The 17,435-nt window shown below is 48.4% G+C and overlaps 1 protein-coding gene across 1 annotated transcript in view; it reads left to right on the plus strand.

The window, feature by feature from the left end:
* The window catches only part of SLC6A5 (solute carrier family 6 member 5), a 63,646-nt gene that overhangs the window by 22,227 nt on the left and 23,984 nt on the right, over nt 1-17,435 (plus strand). Inside the window, exons 9-14 of the mRNA XM_044270464.1 lie at nt 3,884-4,018; nt 9,416-9,519; nt 9,688-9,812; nt 9,976-10,088; nt 10,290-10,421; nt 10,874-10,973. Coding sequence (XP_044126399.1) covers nt 3,884-4,018; nt 9,416-9,519; nt 9,688-9,812; nt 9,976-10,088; nt 10,290-10,421; nt 10,874-10,973 — 709 coding nt within the window. The remainder of the gene's footprint in view (nt 1-3,883; nt 4,019-9,415; nt 9,520-9,687; nt 9,813-9,975; nt 10,089-10,289; nt 10,422-10,873; nt 10,974-17,435) is intronic.

Raw genomic sequence — 17,435 nt, forward strand, 5'->3', positions numbered from 1 at the left:
ATGCAGTTACATGAGAAGAATCTGCAGAACTAATCATATGCTAAATAGCTGCAAGTCCAATGTATGTGTGAGATAGCCGAGAGGATTGTCTATAGGATGATGGGAGTCTCGCGTCCGAAGCTGTAGTGGATGGTGAGATATGGAGCCTGAAAGTCAAAAGTTCAAAACATTGTTACCCTTTTGCTCGTCAGTGTAGATAAGTTCTGCTCCTCTGAGGAATGTTTCATTGGATGAGTCTATGAGAAAAAGGACTATTGGAGGGAATGCTTACACAGGCCCAGGAAGCTGAGATATGAGGAGCTATTTGCAGGGTGCTCACACAGAGAGAGGAGGGAAGGCTGTGATCGTCAGGATCTGAAGCTATTGATTTCTGATCCCTTGACTTTGCAGAGTTGCTACATTGTCAGTGTTATCACAATGTTTCCTTCATGTCACAGGCAGCACAGGGACAGGAAACTGCCAACAAAACCATATATCTCAGCTTCCTGGAATCCATGAGTCTGACATGGAAGGAAAGGATTAGTTTTGAGGTGGGCAATTGCCACCCAAAGAACTTTCCATTTATCCCATGTTTATGATAAACCCCAAGAACTGTTTGAGTGCTTTTTAATCTGGGGATGCCACCCTCATTCAATGCCACCCTCATTCAATGCAGAGTTCCAAATCCTCTGCACAGACACAGAGATGAATAGTAAAATGTTGGCAGCCACCACCAGGGGGAGCTCAGCTCACTGTGTACTGTGTCACTAGTAAGCGCCACCTAGTGGTGGCTGCAGGCAGACAGAATTGTATCAAAAATATCACAAAAACAAGAGGTCAGATGGTTGAACATGTACATAACTCTAAATTAGCTAGTTTTGAAAGCGTTTTATTAGAGCGGTTTTAACTCTATCAATTCCAGTTTGAACGCTGCACCAATATATCGAAGACAGCACACCCTTATCCAATTTCTGACCTCCATACCCATCTCAGTGCCTCTACATACTACTAGTGCCCCATAAAGCCCCCACACAACAATGCTTCCCCCCATTGTGCCATGTCTCCTATGTGCCCCTACACAATAAAAATCCCCCTAGTGCCCTCATTTGTGCCCCAAAGTAATAGCGCCATCCACTGTGCCCACACTAATAGTATCTGCCTTTGTGCCCAAAAGTAATAGTATCCTCCTTTGTGCCCCACAGTAATAGCAGCCTCCATTAGTCCTCCCAGTAATAGCGCCCTCCACTGTGCCCCACATTAATAGTACCCTCCTTTGTGCCCAAAAGTAATAGTACCCTTCTTTGTGCCCAAAAGTAATAGTATCCTCCTTTCTGCCCTCCAGTAATAATGCCCACTTAGTACCCTTAACAAAGAAAAAAGTTTCCCCCCTTTGTGCCTTACGCAGTAGTAATGCCCCCTTTCCCCACAGTAATACCCCCCAAAGTATTTGTGCCCCTGAAAATGAATAATCCTCCTTTTTTGTCCCCACAAGGTCATAGTGCTGACGCGAAGTCTGTGCCTCTAGAAAGTAATTGCCTCTTCTTTGTCCCTCAAAGTAATATTAACCCCTCAGTAATAGCGCCCCCACATAGTAACATTGTGTCATGCACTAGACATTACACAGTGTATCAGATTTCCTGGAGCGTGTTCCTTTAAATACAGTTTTAACCCCTTAGGACGTCCCTTGGACTGATATCTATTGTATCATTTTATGTCGTTTTAGAGGAAATGTGTTTTTATAGTATGTGGCGGCCTCTAGGGGGCAATGTAATGAATTGCAGCATGCTGACTTCTGTATGTGCTCTGCATGGGCATTCCAGGGCGACATGCTGGTAAGTGAGGAGGATGGAAGCATGGCTCTTGAATGGCAGACACATGGTGGCCGCTGCTATAACCTGGGCTTAGGTCGCCTCTTATACTTTTGTCTGTGTTACTGTCCAGGGGTAATAGTGAAGTTTTTTTCTTAACTTTGCACATTTTTCAGGTTTTTCCTGCCTGCTTTGGAATGAAGCCCTAATTAGTTACTGGAATGTTGTCTGCAGAGCATGGTTAGTCTAAAAGGAAGGTGGTCCTCGTGTCCCACTGCACCCCAGCCGATACTGCCCCACGAAAAACACTCACAGGGCAAGGACACAAAGGACAGGACATCCACACACTATGGCTACATGCACACGACCGTATGTGTTTTGCGGTCCGCAAAAAAAAAAACACGGATGCCATCCGTATGCCATCCGTTTTCTTTTGTGGATACATTGTAACAATGCCTAAAACGGACAAGAATAAGACATGTTCTATTTTTTGGGCGGGCCTACGGAGCGGACATACTGATGCGGACAGCACACGGTGTGCTGTCCGCATTTTTAACCAGACCCATTGAAATGAATGGGTCCGCATCCTATCCGCAAAAAGAAAAATGGAACGGACACGGAAACAAACAACATTCGTGTGCATGTAGCCTATATCTAAGATCACACCACATCTGCAAGTAATTTGTGTTACATCATATCTTATACTCCAGTCACATCCAGAGCTGCACTCACAATTCTTCAGCTCTCATGCTGTATAAGCCTTCCGTATTGTCTGTTTTGTTGGGTTGAGGAGCTATAGCGCTCACACCCACCATTAACAGAGTGGGGTTTGGATACAGCTCTGAATGTGACTAGAGTATAGCATTGTATGAACTGGTAACACTGTATCCGCCCTGGAGATACAATGTAACACAATGTGTTTTTTTTCATCCCTGTGGAGCTGCCATTTATTGGGCATGACCGCAGGTATGCAAAATAATTGTGCAACTTTACATTTTTATTTAAGTTTAACTATTAATACCTCCCCATTTTCAACATATCTGATTACTGTCAGTGAATGGAACCCATCCTAAACCAATTCTGCTCTGACACCTGCAGTTTGTTACAACGTATCAGTGCAGGTCAAAGCAATCAGACTGAAATCTGGAAGACGAGAAAGATTGGCGCCAATGCTGTGTTTGTCTCATGGACTGATACACTGTAACAGACCCTCAGCGAGATTGCATTAGGGCAGGTTTTCATCTTGTGCATGTAAACAAAAAAAAAATCCATTCACAGACAGCAAGCATAGACTGTAAAAACAGAGAGGAATTCAAACACAAAGCCAAAATTTCATTTTACAATGAATAGCCTAAACTACTCCATGACAAACTCAGCTCTGCTGCCTAGTTTCGATTACTTATGAACCCATAGGCATTTGAAATATATATTTAAGATAATAGACTGATCATGGGGGGGGGGGGGGGAGTGACAAACACAATTGGGAAGCCTGAACCAAGCACAACACAGAGCGCAGTTACACCCAGGAGCCACTAGATGGCAGTAGTCATAACCCCCCCCCCCACACACACTCCCACCCTTCCTTCTATGTTTCTAAACTAGGTGTCAAGAAAGTTCTCCTCCCTGTGCCTCTTGGTGTCCTGTGCTGTAACACTGTGCCTCCCGTGTTACTCTGCTTCGTGCACATGCTTTCTGTGGATTTCTGTGATTGGCGTAATGTCTCTTTTATTCCAGGTGCTCATGCAGATTCTGAAAGTTTGTACTCCTCCCATTGTATCCAGGGCTCAGGAAAATATTTCTAGGGGATATGGTTATTAGGTCGCCCCTCAGTAAGGTGCAGAAAATAAATCCCACCAGGGATTACGTGCCAATGATAATGTAGCTGTAGTACCTGAGATGGGCCACTAGGTGGAGCGGGGAGCACACAGAGCGGTGATACAGTTGGAGGGGTCCTGCAGGTCTCTTTGTCTCTCTAGGTTCTCTGTCCTTCTCCAGGATCTGTCCAGTCTGTTCTCTGTCATGGTGGCCCAGTGCTGTTGTATCGCTTCTGCAGGACTCTTCACAGTGGAATAATTTGGCTTTGCTTTATTATCTAGGTTGTGTATTTTACAGCCACTTTTCCTTATGTGGTACTTATCATCCTCCTCATCCGAGGGGTGACCCTACCTGGGGCAGGAGCCGGCATCTGGTACTTCATCACCCCAAACTGGGAGAAGCTGAAAGATGCTATGGTGAGTACAGGGAGAAGGCCGGCAGGTGTCGGGGGTGTACGGAACATATCCAGAGCCTCTATCAATCTAATATATACAGAATCTCACAAAAGTAAGTGCACCCCTCACATTTTTGTGAATATTTTATTCTATCTCTTCCTGGGACAACACTGAAGATCTGACGCTTTGATACAATGTAGAGTGTACAATGTTTGATACCGCCATTAATGTCTAAACCGCTGGCAACAAAAGTGAGCACACCCCTAAGTGAAAATGGCCAAATTGTGCCTAAAGTGTCACTATTTTGTGTGGCCACCATTAGTTTCCAGCACGGCCTTCACTCTCTTGGGCATGGAGTTCACTGGAGCTTCACAGGTTCCACTGGAATCCTCCATGGAGACATCATGGAGCTGGTGGATGTTAGAGACCTTCCGCTCCTCCACCTTCTGTTTTAGGATGCCCCACAGATAGGGTTTAGGCCTGAAGACATGCTCGGCCAGTCCATCACCTTTACCCTCCGTTTCTTTACAAGGCAGTGGTCGTCTTGGAGGTGTTTGGGGTGGTTATCATGTTGGAATACTGCCCTGCAGCCCAGGTTCTGAAGGGAGAGGATCGGTTCAGTATGACACAGAACATGGTGGCATTCATGGTTCCCTCAATGAACTGTAGCTCCCCGCAGCCGGCAGCGCTCATGAAGCCCCAAACCATGACAGTCCACCACCATGATTGACTGTAGGCAAGACACAATTGTCTTTGTGCTCCTCACCTGGGTACCACCACACGCTTGACGCCATCTGAACAAGATAAGTTTATTTTGGTCTCATCAGACCCCAGGACGAGGTTCCAGTAATCCATGTTCTTAGTCTGCTTGTCTTCAGCTTCTGGGATGAGCCATGCAGACCAATGTGATGCAGTGTGAGGCGTATGGTCTGAGCACGGACAGGCTGACCCCCCCACCCCTGTAACCTCTGCAGCAACTCATACAACCTCTGGATATGACGCTGAGCACTGACAGGCTGACCCCCCACCCCTGTAACCTCTGCAGCAATGCTGGCAGCACTCATACAACCTCTGGATATGACGCTGAGCACTGACAGGCTGACCCCCCCACCCCTGTACCCTCTGCAGCAATGCTGGCAGCACTCCTACAACCTGTGGATATGACGCTGAGCACTGACAGGCTGACCCCCCCCCCACCCCTGTAACCTCTGCAGCAATGCTGGCAGCACTCATACAACCTCTGGATATGACGCTGAGCACTGACAGGCTGACCCCCCACCCCTGTAACCTCTGCAGCAATGCTGGCAGCACTCCTACAACCTGTGGATATGACGCTGAGCACGGACAGGCTGACCCCCCCACCCCTGTACCCTCTGCAGCAATGCTGGCAGCACTCATACAGCCTCTGGATATGACGCTGAGCACTGACAGGCTGACCCCCACCCCTGTACCCTCTGCAGCAATGCTGGCAGCACTCCTACAACCTGTGGATATGACGCTGAGCACTGACAGGCTGACCCCCCCCCCCCCCTGTAACATCTGCAGCAATGCTGGCAGCACTCCTACAACCTGTGGATATGACGCTGAGCACTGACAGGCTGACCCCCACCCCTGTAACCTCTGCAGCAATGCTGGTAGCACTCCTACAACCTGTGGATATGACGCTGAGCACTGACAGGCTGACCCCCCCCCCCCCGTAACATCTGCAGCAATGCTGGCAGCACTCATACAACCTCTGGATATGACGCTGAGCACTGACAGGCTGACCCCCCACCCCTTTAACCTCTGCAGCAATGCTGGCAGCACTCATACAACCTCTGGATATGATGCTGAGCACTGACAGGCTGACCCCCACCCCTGTAACCTCTGCAGCAATGCTGGCAGCACTCATACAACCCCTGGATATGACGCTGAGCACTGACAGGCTGACCCCCACCCCTGTAACCTCTGAAGCAATGCTGGCAGCACTCATACAACCTCAGGATATGACACTGAGCACTGACAGGCTGACCCCTCACCTCTGTAACCTCTGCAGCAATGCTGGCAGCACTCCTACAACCTGTGGATATGACGCTGAGCACTGACAGGCTGACCCCCCCCACCCCTGTAACCTCTGCAGCAATGCTGGCAGCACTCATACAGCCTGTGGATATGACGCTGAGCACTGACAGGCTGACCCCCCCCCCCCTGTAACCTCTGCAGCAATGCTGGCAGCACTCATACAACCTGAGGATATGACGCTGAGCACTGACAGGCTGACCCCCCCCCCCCCCGTAACCTCTGCAGCAATGCTGGCAGCACTCATACAGCCTCTGGATATGACGCTGAGCACTGACAGGCTGACCCCCCACCCCTGTAACCTCTGCAGTAATGCTGGCAGCACTCATACAGCCTCTGGATATGACGCTGAGCACTGACAGGCTGACCCCCCACCCCTGTAACCTCTGCAGCAATGCTGGCAGCACTCATACAGCCTCTGGATATGACGCTGAGCACTGACAGGCTGACCCCCCACCCCTGTAACCTCTGCAGCAATGCTGGCAGCACTCATACAGCCTCTGGATATGACGCTGAGCACTGACAGGCTGACCCCCCACCCCTGTAACCTCTGCAGCAATGCTGGCAGCACTCATAAATCCTCTGGATATGACGCTGAGCACTGACAGGCTGACCCCCACCCCTGTAACCTCTGCAGCAATGCTGGCAGCACTCATACAACCTCTGGATATGACGCTGAGCACTGACAGGCTGACCCCCACCCCTGTAACCTCTGCAGCAATGCTGGCAGCACTCCTACAACCTGTGGATATGACGCTGAGCACTGACAGGCTGACCCCCCACCCCTGTAACATCTGCAGCAATGCTGGCAGCACTCATACAACCTCTGGATATGACGCTGAGCACTGACAGGCTGACCCCCCACCCCTGTAACCTCTGCAGCAATGCTGGCAGCACTCATACAACCTGTGGATATGACGCTGAGCACTGACAGGCTGACCCCCCACCCCTGTAACCTCTGCAGCAATGCTGGCAGCACTCATACAGCCTGTGGATATGACGCTGAGCACTGACAGGCTGACCCCCCCCCCCCCTGTAACCTCTGCAGCAATGCTGGCAGCACTCATACAGCCTCTGGATATGACGCTGAGCACTGACAGGCTGACCCCCCACCCCTGTAACCTCTGCAGCAATGCTGGCAGCACTCATACAGCCTCTGGATATGACGCTGAGCACTGACAGGCTGACCCCCCACCCCTGTAACCTCTGCAGCAATGCTGGCAGCACTCCTACAACCTGTGGATATGACGCTGAGCACTGACAGGCTGACCCCCCACCCCTGTAACATCTGCAGCAATGCTGGCAGCACTCATACAGCCTCTGGATATGACGCTGAGCACTGACAGGCTGACCCCCCACCCCTGTAACCTCTGCAGCAATGCTGGCAGCACTCCTACAACCTCTGGATATGACGCTGAGCACTGACAGGCTGACCCCCCCCCCCCCTGTAACATCTGCAGCAATGCTGGCAGCACTCATACAACCTCTGGATATGACGCTGAGCACTGACAGGCTGACCCCCCCCCCCCTGTAACATCTGCAGCAATGCTGGCAGCACTCATACAACCTCTGGATATGACGCTGAGCACTGACAGGCTGACCCCCCCCCCCCTGTAACATCTGCAGCAATGCTGGCAGCACTCATACAACCTCTGGATATGACGCTGAGCACTGACAGGCTGACCCCCCACCCCTGTAACCTCTGCAGCAATGCTGGCAGCACTCCTATAACCTCTGGATATGACGCTGAGCACTGACAGGCTGACCCCCCACCCCTGTAACCTCTGCAGCAATGCTGGCAGCACTCATACAGCCTGTGGATATGACGCTGAGCACTGACAGGCTGACCCCCCACCCCTGTAACATCTGCAGCAATGCTGGCAGCACTCCTACAACCTCTGGATATGACGGTGAGCACGGACAGGCTGACCCCCCACCCCTGTACCCTCTGCAGCAATGCTGGCAGCACTCCTACAACCTCTGGATATGACGCTGAGCACGGACAGGCTGACCCCCCACCCCTGTAACATCTGCAGCAATGCTAGCAGCACTCCTACAACCTCTGGATATGACGCTGAGCACGGACAGGCTGACCCCCCACCCCTGTAACATCTGCAGCAATGCTGGCAGCACTCCTACAACCTCTGGATATGACGCTGAGCACTGACAGGCTGACCCCCCCCCCCCCCTGTAACATCTGCAGCAATGCTGGCAGCACTCCTACAACCTCTGGATATGACGCTGAGCACTGACAGGCTGACCCCCCCAACCTGTAACCTCTGCAGCAATGCTGGCAGCACTCCTACAACCTCTGGATATGACGCTGAGCACTGACAGGCTGACCCCCCACCCCTGTAACCTCTGCAGCAATGCTGGCAGCACTCCTACAACCTCTGGATATGACGCTGAGCACTGACAGGCGGACCCCCCACCCCTGTAACCTCTGCAGCAATGCTGGCAGCACTCCTATAACCTCTGGATATGACGCTGAGCACTGACAGGCGGACCCCCCACCCCTGTAACCTCTGCAGCAATGCTGGCAGCACTCCTACAACCTCTGGATATGACGCTGAGCACTGACAGGCTGACCCCCCACCCCTGTAACCTCTGCAGCAATGCTGGCAGCACTCCTACAACCTCTGGATATGACGCTGAGCACTGACAGGCTGACCCCCCCCCCTGTAACATCTGCAGCAATGCTGGCAGCACTCCTACAGCCTCTGGATACGATGCTGAGCACGTGCACTCAGCTTCTTTGGTTGACCATGGCGAGGCCTGTTCTGAGTGGAACCTGTCTTGTTAAACCGCTGTATGGTCTTGGCCACCATTCTGCAGCTCAGTGTCAGGGTGGTGACAATCTTCTTAAAGCCTCGGGCATCTTTATGTAGAGAAATAATTCTTTTCTTCAGATCCTCAGAGAGTTATTTGCTGTAAGGGGCCATGCTGAACTTCCAGTTACCCGTGTGAGAGAGTGTGAGAGCGATCACACCAAATGTAACACACCTGAGACCTTGTCACACATGACACCGGGGAGGGAAAATGGCTAATTGGGCACAATTTGGCTGTTTTCACTTAGGGGTGTACTCACTTTTGTTGCCAGCGGTTCAGACATTGATGGCGGTGTGTTGAGTTATTTTGAGGACATGCCCAATTTACACTGTTATACAAGCCGCACACTGACTACTCTACATTGTATCAAAGGGTCAGATCTTCAGTGTTGTCCCAGGAAGAGATAGAAGAAAATATTTACAAAAATATCAGGAGTGTACTCACTTTTGTGAGATACTGTATCATCTATCTATCTATCTATCTATCTATCTATCTATCTATCATAACACATTTATTTTTTTCTTCTGTGAGGTTTGGAAGGACGCAGCTACACAGATTTTCTTCTCTCTGTCGGCAGCCTGGGGAGGTCTGATCACCTTGTCATCTTACAACAAATTCCACAATAACCTGTATCGGTATGTGTATAATCCGTATAAACTGTACCTGTTATTACAGAACGGCTGTTTATAGCATGAGGTGCACAATTATAACTGGTACCCCTGGTACGCAGCCTGCCTCCTCAGACGCCCTCTGCTGGTTATCACTGTGTATGAACGCTCCTGTGACGCTCCTCTCTTTTGCAGGGACACACTGATTGTGACTTGCACCAACAGCGCCACAAGCATTTTTGCCGGTTTCGTCATATTTTCTGTTATCGGCTTTATGGCGAACGAGCTGAAAGTAGATATTGACAAAGTTGCTGATCAAGGTAAACACATTATTCTACTTGAGGGTAAAGCATACAATTGAATATAGAACAAGCCACACCCCCATATCTACTTGATCCCACCCCTGAGCATCCTAGTTCAGCCCACAAAGTACATTACTTTGCTCCTTCTGCAGATTTGCACTGATACTGATTTTCTCCACAGGTCCTGGCATTGCTTTTGTCGTGTACCCGGAGGCTCTGACCAGGCTGCCGCTGTCCCCATTTTGGGCGATAATATTCTTCCTTATGCTTTTAACATTAGGACTGGACACAATGGTAAGACGGCATGATTTTAATCTGGCAAATATATGATGGAAATTTCTAAAGAACCAAATGGACAGGATGCAAAGTCCAAACAGTGGAGTCAAATGTTTTGTGCTCCCATATTCAGAATAGTGTAACCACTGAGGCGTGAGGCACCGGTGCCTCAGTCAAATCACTTTGACCTATAACTTGATATCTTTCACCTGATTTCAGTTTGCTACAATTGAAACAATTGTAACTTCGGTTACTGATGAGTTCCCCAAGTATCTGCGGACCCACAAGGCCATCTTCACCTTGATCTGCTGTATTAGTTTCTTCATCATGGGATTTCCGATGATCACTCAGGTCAGTGCGTCTGTCAGAGAGCAGAAAGCAAACAGAAAGTATCCATTGTGCGGTCTTCAAATTATAGAACCTGTCCTATTCTGGTCCGCAAAATGTGGGTCCACAGACCCATTAATGTCAAAAGATCTGCAAAAAAAAATGCAGATGACACATGGACGGTATCCATGTTTTGCGGATCCGCAGTTTGTAGTGTGCATAAGGTCTTAAAGGGAGTTATGTAGGGTTAGAAAACATAGCTGCTTTCGTCCAAAAACAGCGCTCCAACTATCTACAGGCTGTGTCCGGTAATACAGCACAGCTCCATTCACTTCAGGGGAGCTAAGCTGCAGTACCAGACACAACCCATGGACGGGGGGGGGGTCCTTTATGGAAAAAGTAGACATGTAATATTAGACAATCAAAAAAGTTACATTGAAACTAAAATATTCTTCCTGACTATTTGGCTCTTCCAGGGGGGGATCTACATGCTGCAGCTCGTGGACAATTATGCCGCTTCATATTCGCTTGTAATAATTGCGATATTTGAGCTGGTGGGAATTTCCTATGTGTACGGTAAGAAACTTCTCACAATTGTACTGTATGTGTCTGCATGTGAAAATAAAACCGCAGCGTCCGGGAAAACAACTCTGCTATGGGTGATAACATCAGGTTCCCTGGAAACACTGACTTCTCATCTGGTTCAACAAGAATCAGCTACATATGGAGAACTTCTATCTGCTGTACAGTATTATAGTAGTTATATTCTTGTACATAGGAGCAGTATTATAGTAGTTATATTCTTGTACATAGGAGCAGTATTATAGTAGTTATATTCTTGTACATAGGAGCAGTATTGTAGTAGTTATAGTCTTGTACATAGGAGCAGTATTATAGTAGTTATATCCTTGTACATAGGAGCAGTATTATAGTAGTTATATTCTTGTACATAGGGGGCAGTATTATAGTAGTTATATTCTTGTACATAGGAGGCAGTATTATAGTAGTTATATTCTTGTACATAGGAGAAGTATTATAGTAGTTATATTCTTGTACATAGGAGCAGTATCATAGTAGTTATATTCTTGTACATAGGAGCAGTATTATAGTAGATATATTCCTGTACATAGGATGCAGTATTATAGTAGTTATATTATTGTACATAGTAGACAGTATTATAGTAGTTATATTCTTGTACATAGGAGCAGTATTAGGCCTCATGCACACGACCGTTGTGTGCATCCGTGGCCGTTGTGCCGTTTTCCGTTTTTTTTCACGGACCCATTGACTTTCAATGGGTCCGTGGAAAAATCGGAAAATGCACCGTTTGGCAGCCGCATCCGTGAGCCGTGTTTCCTGGCCGTGAAAAAAATATGACCTGTCCTATTTTTTTCACGGCCAACGGTTCACGGGCCCATTCAAGTCAATGGGTCCGTGAAAGAACACGGATGCACACAAGATTGGCATCCGTGTCCGTGATCCGTGGCCGTAGGTTTTAGTTTCATACAGACGGATCCGAAGATCCGTCTGCATAAAAGCTTTTTCAGAGCTGAGTTTTCACTTCGTGAAAACTCAGATCCGACAGTATATTCTAACACAGAGGCGTTCCCATGGTGATGGGACGCTTCTAGTTAGAATACACTACAAACTGTGTACAAGACTGCCCCCTGCTGCCTGGCAGCACCCGATCTCTTACAGGGGGATATGATAGTACAATTAACCCCATCATATCCCCCTGTAAGAGATCAGGGCTGCCAGGCAGCAGGGGGCAGACCCCCCCCTCCCCAGTTTGAATATCATTGTGCGGCCCCCCCTCCCCTGTTGTTAACTCGTTGGTGGCCAGTGTGCGCACCCCCCTCCCTCCCTCCCTCTATTGTTTTAATACATTGGGGCCAGTGTGCGCGCGCCCCCCAACCCCCCCTCCCTCCCTCTATTGTTTTAATACATTGGGGCCAGTGTGCGCACCCCCCCCTCCCCAGCCCCCCCCCCCCCCCCGATCATCGGTGGCAGCGGAGTAGAAGATTTTCATACTTACCTGGCTGCTGGCTGCTGCGATGTCTGCGTCCGGCCGGGAGCTCCTCCTACTGGTAAGTGACAGGTCTGTGCGGCGCATTGCTGTCACTTACCAGTAGGAGGAGCTCCCGGCCGGACGCAGACATCGCAGCAGCCAGCAGCCAGGTAAGTATGAAAATCTTCTACTCCGCTGCCACCGATGATGATTACAATGGGGGGAGGGAGGGGGGGTTGGGGGGTTGGGGGGGTGCGCACACTGGCCCCAATGTATTAAAACAATAGAGGGAGGGAGGGGGGGTTGGGGGGGCACGCGCACAATGGCCCCAATGTATTAAAACAATAGAGGGAGGGAGGGGGGGTTGGGGGCGCGCGCACACTGGCCCCAATGTATTAAAACAATAGAGGGAGGGAGGGAGGGGGGTGCGCACACTGGCCACCAACGAGTTAACAACAGGGGAGGGGGGGCCCACTGGCCACCAATGAGTTAAAAACAGGGGGGGGGGGGGTCTGCCCCCTGCTGCCTGGCAGCACCTGCCAGGCAGCAGGGGGCAGTCATGTACACAGTTTTTTTGTATATTCTAACCTGAAGCGTCTCCATCACCATGGGAACGCCTCTGTGTTAGAATATACTGTCGGAAATGAGTTTCACGATGTAGCTCATATCCGACAGTATATTCTAACATAGAGGCGTTCCCATGGTGATGGGGACGCTACAAGTTAAAATATACCATCGGATTGGAGAAAACTCCAATCCGATGGTATAACAGAACTCCAGACTTTACATTGAAAGTCAATGGGGACGGATCCGTTTGAAATGGCACCATATTGTGTCAACATCAAACGGATCCGTCCCCATTGACTTGCATTGTAATTCAGGACGGATCCGTTTGGCTCCGCACGGCCAGGCGGACACCAAAATGACTTTTTTTTCATGTCCGTGGATCCTCCAAAAATCAAGGAAGACCCACGGACGGAAAAACGGTCACGGATCACGGACCCACGGACCCCGTTTTTGCGGGCCGTGAAAAAAAACTGTCGTGTGCATGAGGCCTTATAGTAGTTATATTCTTGTACATAGGAACAGTATTATAGTAGTTATATTCTTGTACATAGGGGCAGTATTATAGTAGTTATATTCCTGTATATAGGAGCAGTATTATAGTAGTTATATTCCTGTACATAGGAGCAGTATTATAGTAGTTATATTCCTGTATATAGGAGCAGTATTATAGTAGTTATATTCCTGTATATAGGATGCAGTATTATAGTAGTTATATTCTTGTACATAGGAGGCAGTATTATAGTAGTTATATACTTGTACATAGGAGCAGTATTATAGTAGTTATATTCCTGTATATAGGATGCAGTATTATAGTAGTTATATTCTTGTACACAGGAGGCAGTATTATAGTAGTTATATTCTTGTACACAGGAGGCAGTATTATAGTAGTTATATTCTTGTACATAGGAGCAGTATTATAGTAGTTATATTCTTGTACATAGGAGCAGTATTATAGTAGTTATATTCTTGTACATAGGAGCAGTATTATAGTAGTGATATTCTTGTACATAGGAGCAGTATTATAGTAGTTATATTCTTGTACATAGGAGCCGTATTATAGCAGTTATATTCTTGTACATAGGAGCAGTATTATAGTAGTTATATTCTTGTACATAGGAGGCAGTATTATAGTAGTTATATTCTTAACCATATTTATTTTTATTGAAAGAAAAATCAAGGCCACATGCCCACACATGACATCAATATGGTGACAATGAAACTCAAAATAGCTATTGAGCATATATATCATGTGTAAACATAACATGCGATCATTAATTAGAGACAAATATCAAAGAGGGAAAGAGGGAGCACGGGGAGGAACATACAGGAAAGGAAGGGGGTAGAGAACCAGGGAAGGGGGGAATTCCTGCTCTTTCATGTAAAGTTTCTATGTGCTTTCCACGGAGACCACAGTTTTAAGAAGCGAGAGCGTGAGTTGGTTTCCCAATGCGCTAGCTCCTCAAAACGGTAGATCTGGTCCACCTTATCGGTCCACATAGGAAGAGTCGGAGGGGAATCACTTTTCCATAAAAAGGGGATGAGTAATTTAGCTGCTGTGAGCAACATTGTCGGGAGATCGTTCTTGGCGGGGGTAAGGGTACTATTCGGGCACCATAACAGGAAAAGTTTAGCGTCCAGCGTGATCCTGGTTCTGCATATACGGTTGATCAGTGACTCTATCGACTTCCAAAACGGTTGGATCTTCTGGCATAGCCACCAAATGTGTGACAGGGAGCCAGTTTCTGCGCCACACCTCCAGCATGTTTTGGGAACCTCTGGGTTTAGCTTGTGTAAGAATTCAGGTGTTTTATACCACCTACTAAGAAGTTTAAAGGAATTCTCCTGAATTCTCACACAACGGTTGAAGCCAAGCGAGTGGGCCAGGGCAAAGGCTTTTTCCGGCTCCGTTAGGGTTAGAAAAAGCTCTCGCTCCCATGAGGTCACATATCGGAGCTCCGGTGGTAAGGAGGAAAGCATTTCTTTATACATCTGGGATAATGGTCTAAGGGGGGGCTTAGTAGCCAAGACTTTCTTCTCAAGCCAGGAAGGGGAGCTGCTGGCAGCAAAGGATCCAGTACACAATGTAGTATCTCTTTTGAAATTTGCCAAATAGAAAAATGGTGCAGCCTTAACCTCCGGGCGATCCATTATTGAATCCCAATGCAAACTACCATCTGGGAGAAGGACATCCCGCAGGGACAGGTCAGCGAGCCTAGACCAGATCCCAGAGGGGTTGGACACAGAAGGGTGGATGTAGCTTTGCAGTAGTTTGAGAGGCATACATGGATTAGGAAAGCTAAACAGTTGGGACTGAACCATTTTGGACCACTCTACCAGCATTCCCTTCCAGACCGGCGAAGAGGAGTAGTGATTGGCTGAGAAGGGCCTAACACCCCATAAAGTAAGCTGGTCTTGGTTGGTGAGCAGTACAGACTCAAGACGTGAGCAAAGGGAGCCAGGCTGACGGGATAGAGTAGCCACACATCTACATAACTGAACAGCAGTGTAATAAAGCTTCACATCTGGCATCCCAAAGCCTCCGAACCTCCTATCCCTTGTGAGGACAGAATAGGCAATACGAGGTGATTTGCCATTCCAGAGGAAGCGCGTGAACACTCGGCGAACCTCTGTGAAATATGAATTTGGAAGCCAAATAGGGAGGGATTGCAACAAATATAAAAATTTGGGGAGAATAAAAGTTTTAAGGTAATTTTTTCTTCCAACCCAGGAAACAAATTGAAGTTTCAGGTTTTGTAGATGGGTGCGGACAGTTTGCAGAAGCTGCATATAGTTGAGGGAGGCTAGATCTTGGACATTAGCCGAAACATGTGTCCCCAGGAACGTAATGTCTCTGGAGGCCCAAGTAAACGGGGTATTACGCTTGAGAGCCTTGATCTCAGTTTGGGGGCAGGAAATGTTGAGTGCCATGGATTTCCCATAACTTATTTTAAAATTGGATACAAACCCCAAATCCTCAAATATGTTCAGCAATTTGGGCAAGGCCTCTTTAGGATTGGAGGTCATGACTAAAAGATCATCCGCAAATGCTGCAGTAACATGAGTATAGGAGCCAACCTGGAGGCCTTTAATGTCCGGGTCCGCTCTAATTTTACATAAGAGGGTCTCCATCACTAATATGAATAGTGCAGGAGAGAGAGGACACCCCTGCCTCGTCCCATTGGGGATGTGAAATGGTGGGGACAATGCTCCATTAACTTTGACCATGGCAGAGGGGGCCGAATATGAGGTATAAATGGCATTAATAAACTGGTCCGGGAGGCCAAACCTCGACATAAAGTGCCAACCGACCCTGTCGAAGGCCTTTTCCGCATCCGTACTCACCAAGACCAAAGGCTTAGAGGATCTTTTGGCCCAATTTACAAGATGGAGGAGCCGCACCGTGTTCTCCGACCCCTGTCTGCCATGGACAAAGCCTACTTGTTCCTCATGTACAATGCCAGGTAGAACATCCTGAAGCCTGGTAGCCAAAATCTTCGCCCACCACTTCACATCATTATTAAGCAGGGATATCGGCCTGTAGTTACTGCAGCAAGTCGGATCCTTGTTTTCCTTATGGAGGACAGTAATGTGCGCCAATAAGGAGTGAGGAGCAAGGGAGCCCACGGTCAGAAGGTAGTTGCACAAATTCCTGAAACGGGGGATTAAAACATCCTGAAAGGATTTATAATACACAATGGAGAATCCGTCGGGGCCAGGGCTTTTACCTGAGGGGATAGACATGAGAACTTTACGAATCTCCGAATCAGAGATGGGCCTAGTCAGTAGGGAAGCTTTGGATGAGGATACGGAGGGGAGGTTCAGGGTCTGCAAAAATTTATCTGTGGCCTCTGAGAGGTCACTAGGGGTAGTCCCAGTTGGAGGGGGTAAATTATACAATGCCTCATAGAAGGCGCAAAATGCCTTGGCGACATCCGGGGTGGACTTATGCACCTTTCCCTTGGAGTCCTTAATAGAGGAAACAAAGGAGTCAGAAAACTGCTTTTTGGCAATGGCCGACATCAGTCTGTTTCCTCTATTCCCATGGGCGTAGGCTTTAAATCGTGAGCGTAGGACCAGCTTTGCAGAAGTGACATTTAATAAATTTTTTAAGCGCGTTCTGGCTTCAGTTAGCTCTGCTAGGGTGCGTATAGACTGTGATTCCTTGTGGGAGGATTCAAGGCGAGCGATGGACGCCAGCAAGGCATCTAAAGCTTGCATCCTTTGCTTTTTCACATAAGCCCCCAAGGCAATGAGTTCCCCCCTTAGGACCACCTTATGAGATTCCCATAATATGGAGGGAGAAGGGGGGGAGTCTGGGGTGTCATTGAGCGCAAAAAATTCAGAGATCAAGGCCTTAATTTTGCAAGCGTGTGTGGGGTCTAGAACCAAAGTGTCATTGAGACGCCATAAGCGTTCTTTCCTCTGCGGACCGGACAGGGAGAAGTGAATAATGACAGGGGCAT

This window comes from Bufo gargarizans, chromosome 10 (genome assembly GCF_014858855.1).
Source record: "Bufo gargarizans isolate SCDJY-AF-19 chromosome 10, ASM1485885v1, whole genome shotgun sequence".
In the NCBI taxonomy this organism is placed as follows: domain Eukaryota; kingdom Metazoa; phylum Chordata; class Amphibia; order Anura; family Bufonidae; genus Bufo; species Bufo gargarizans.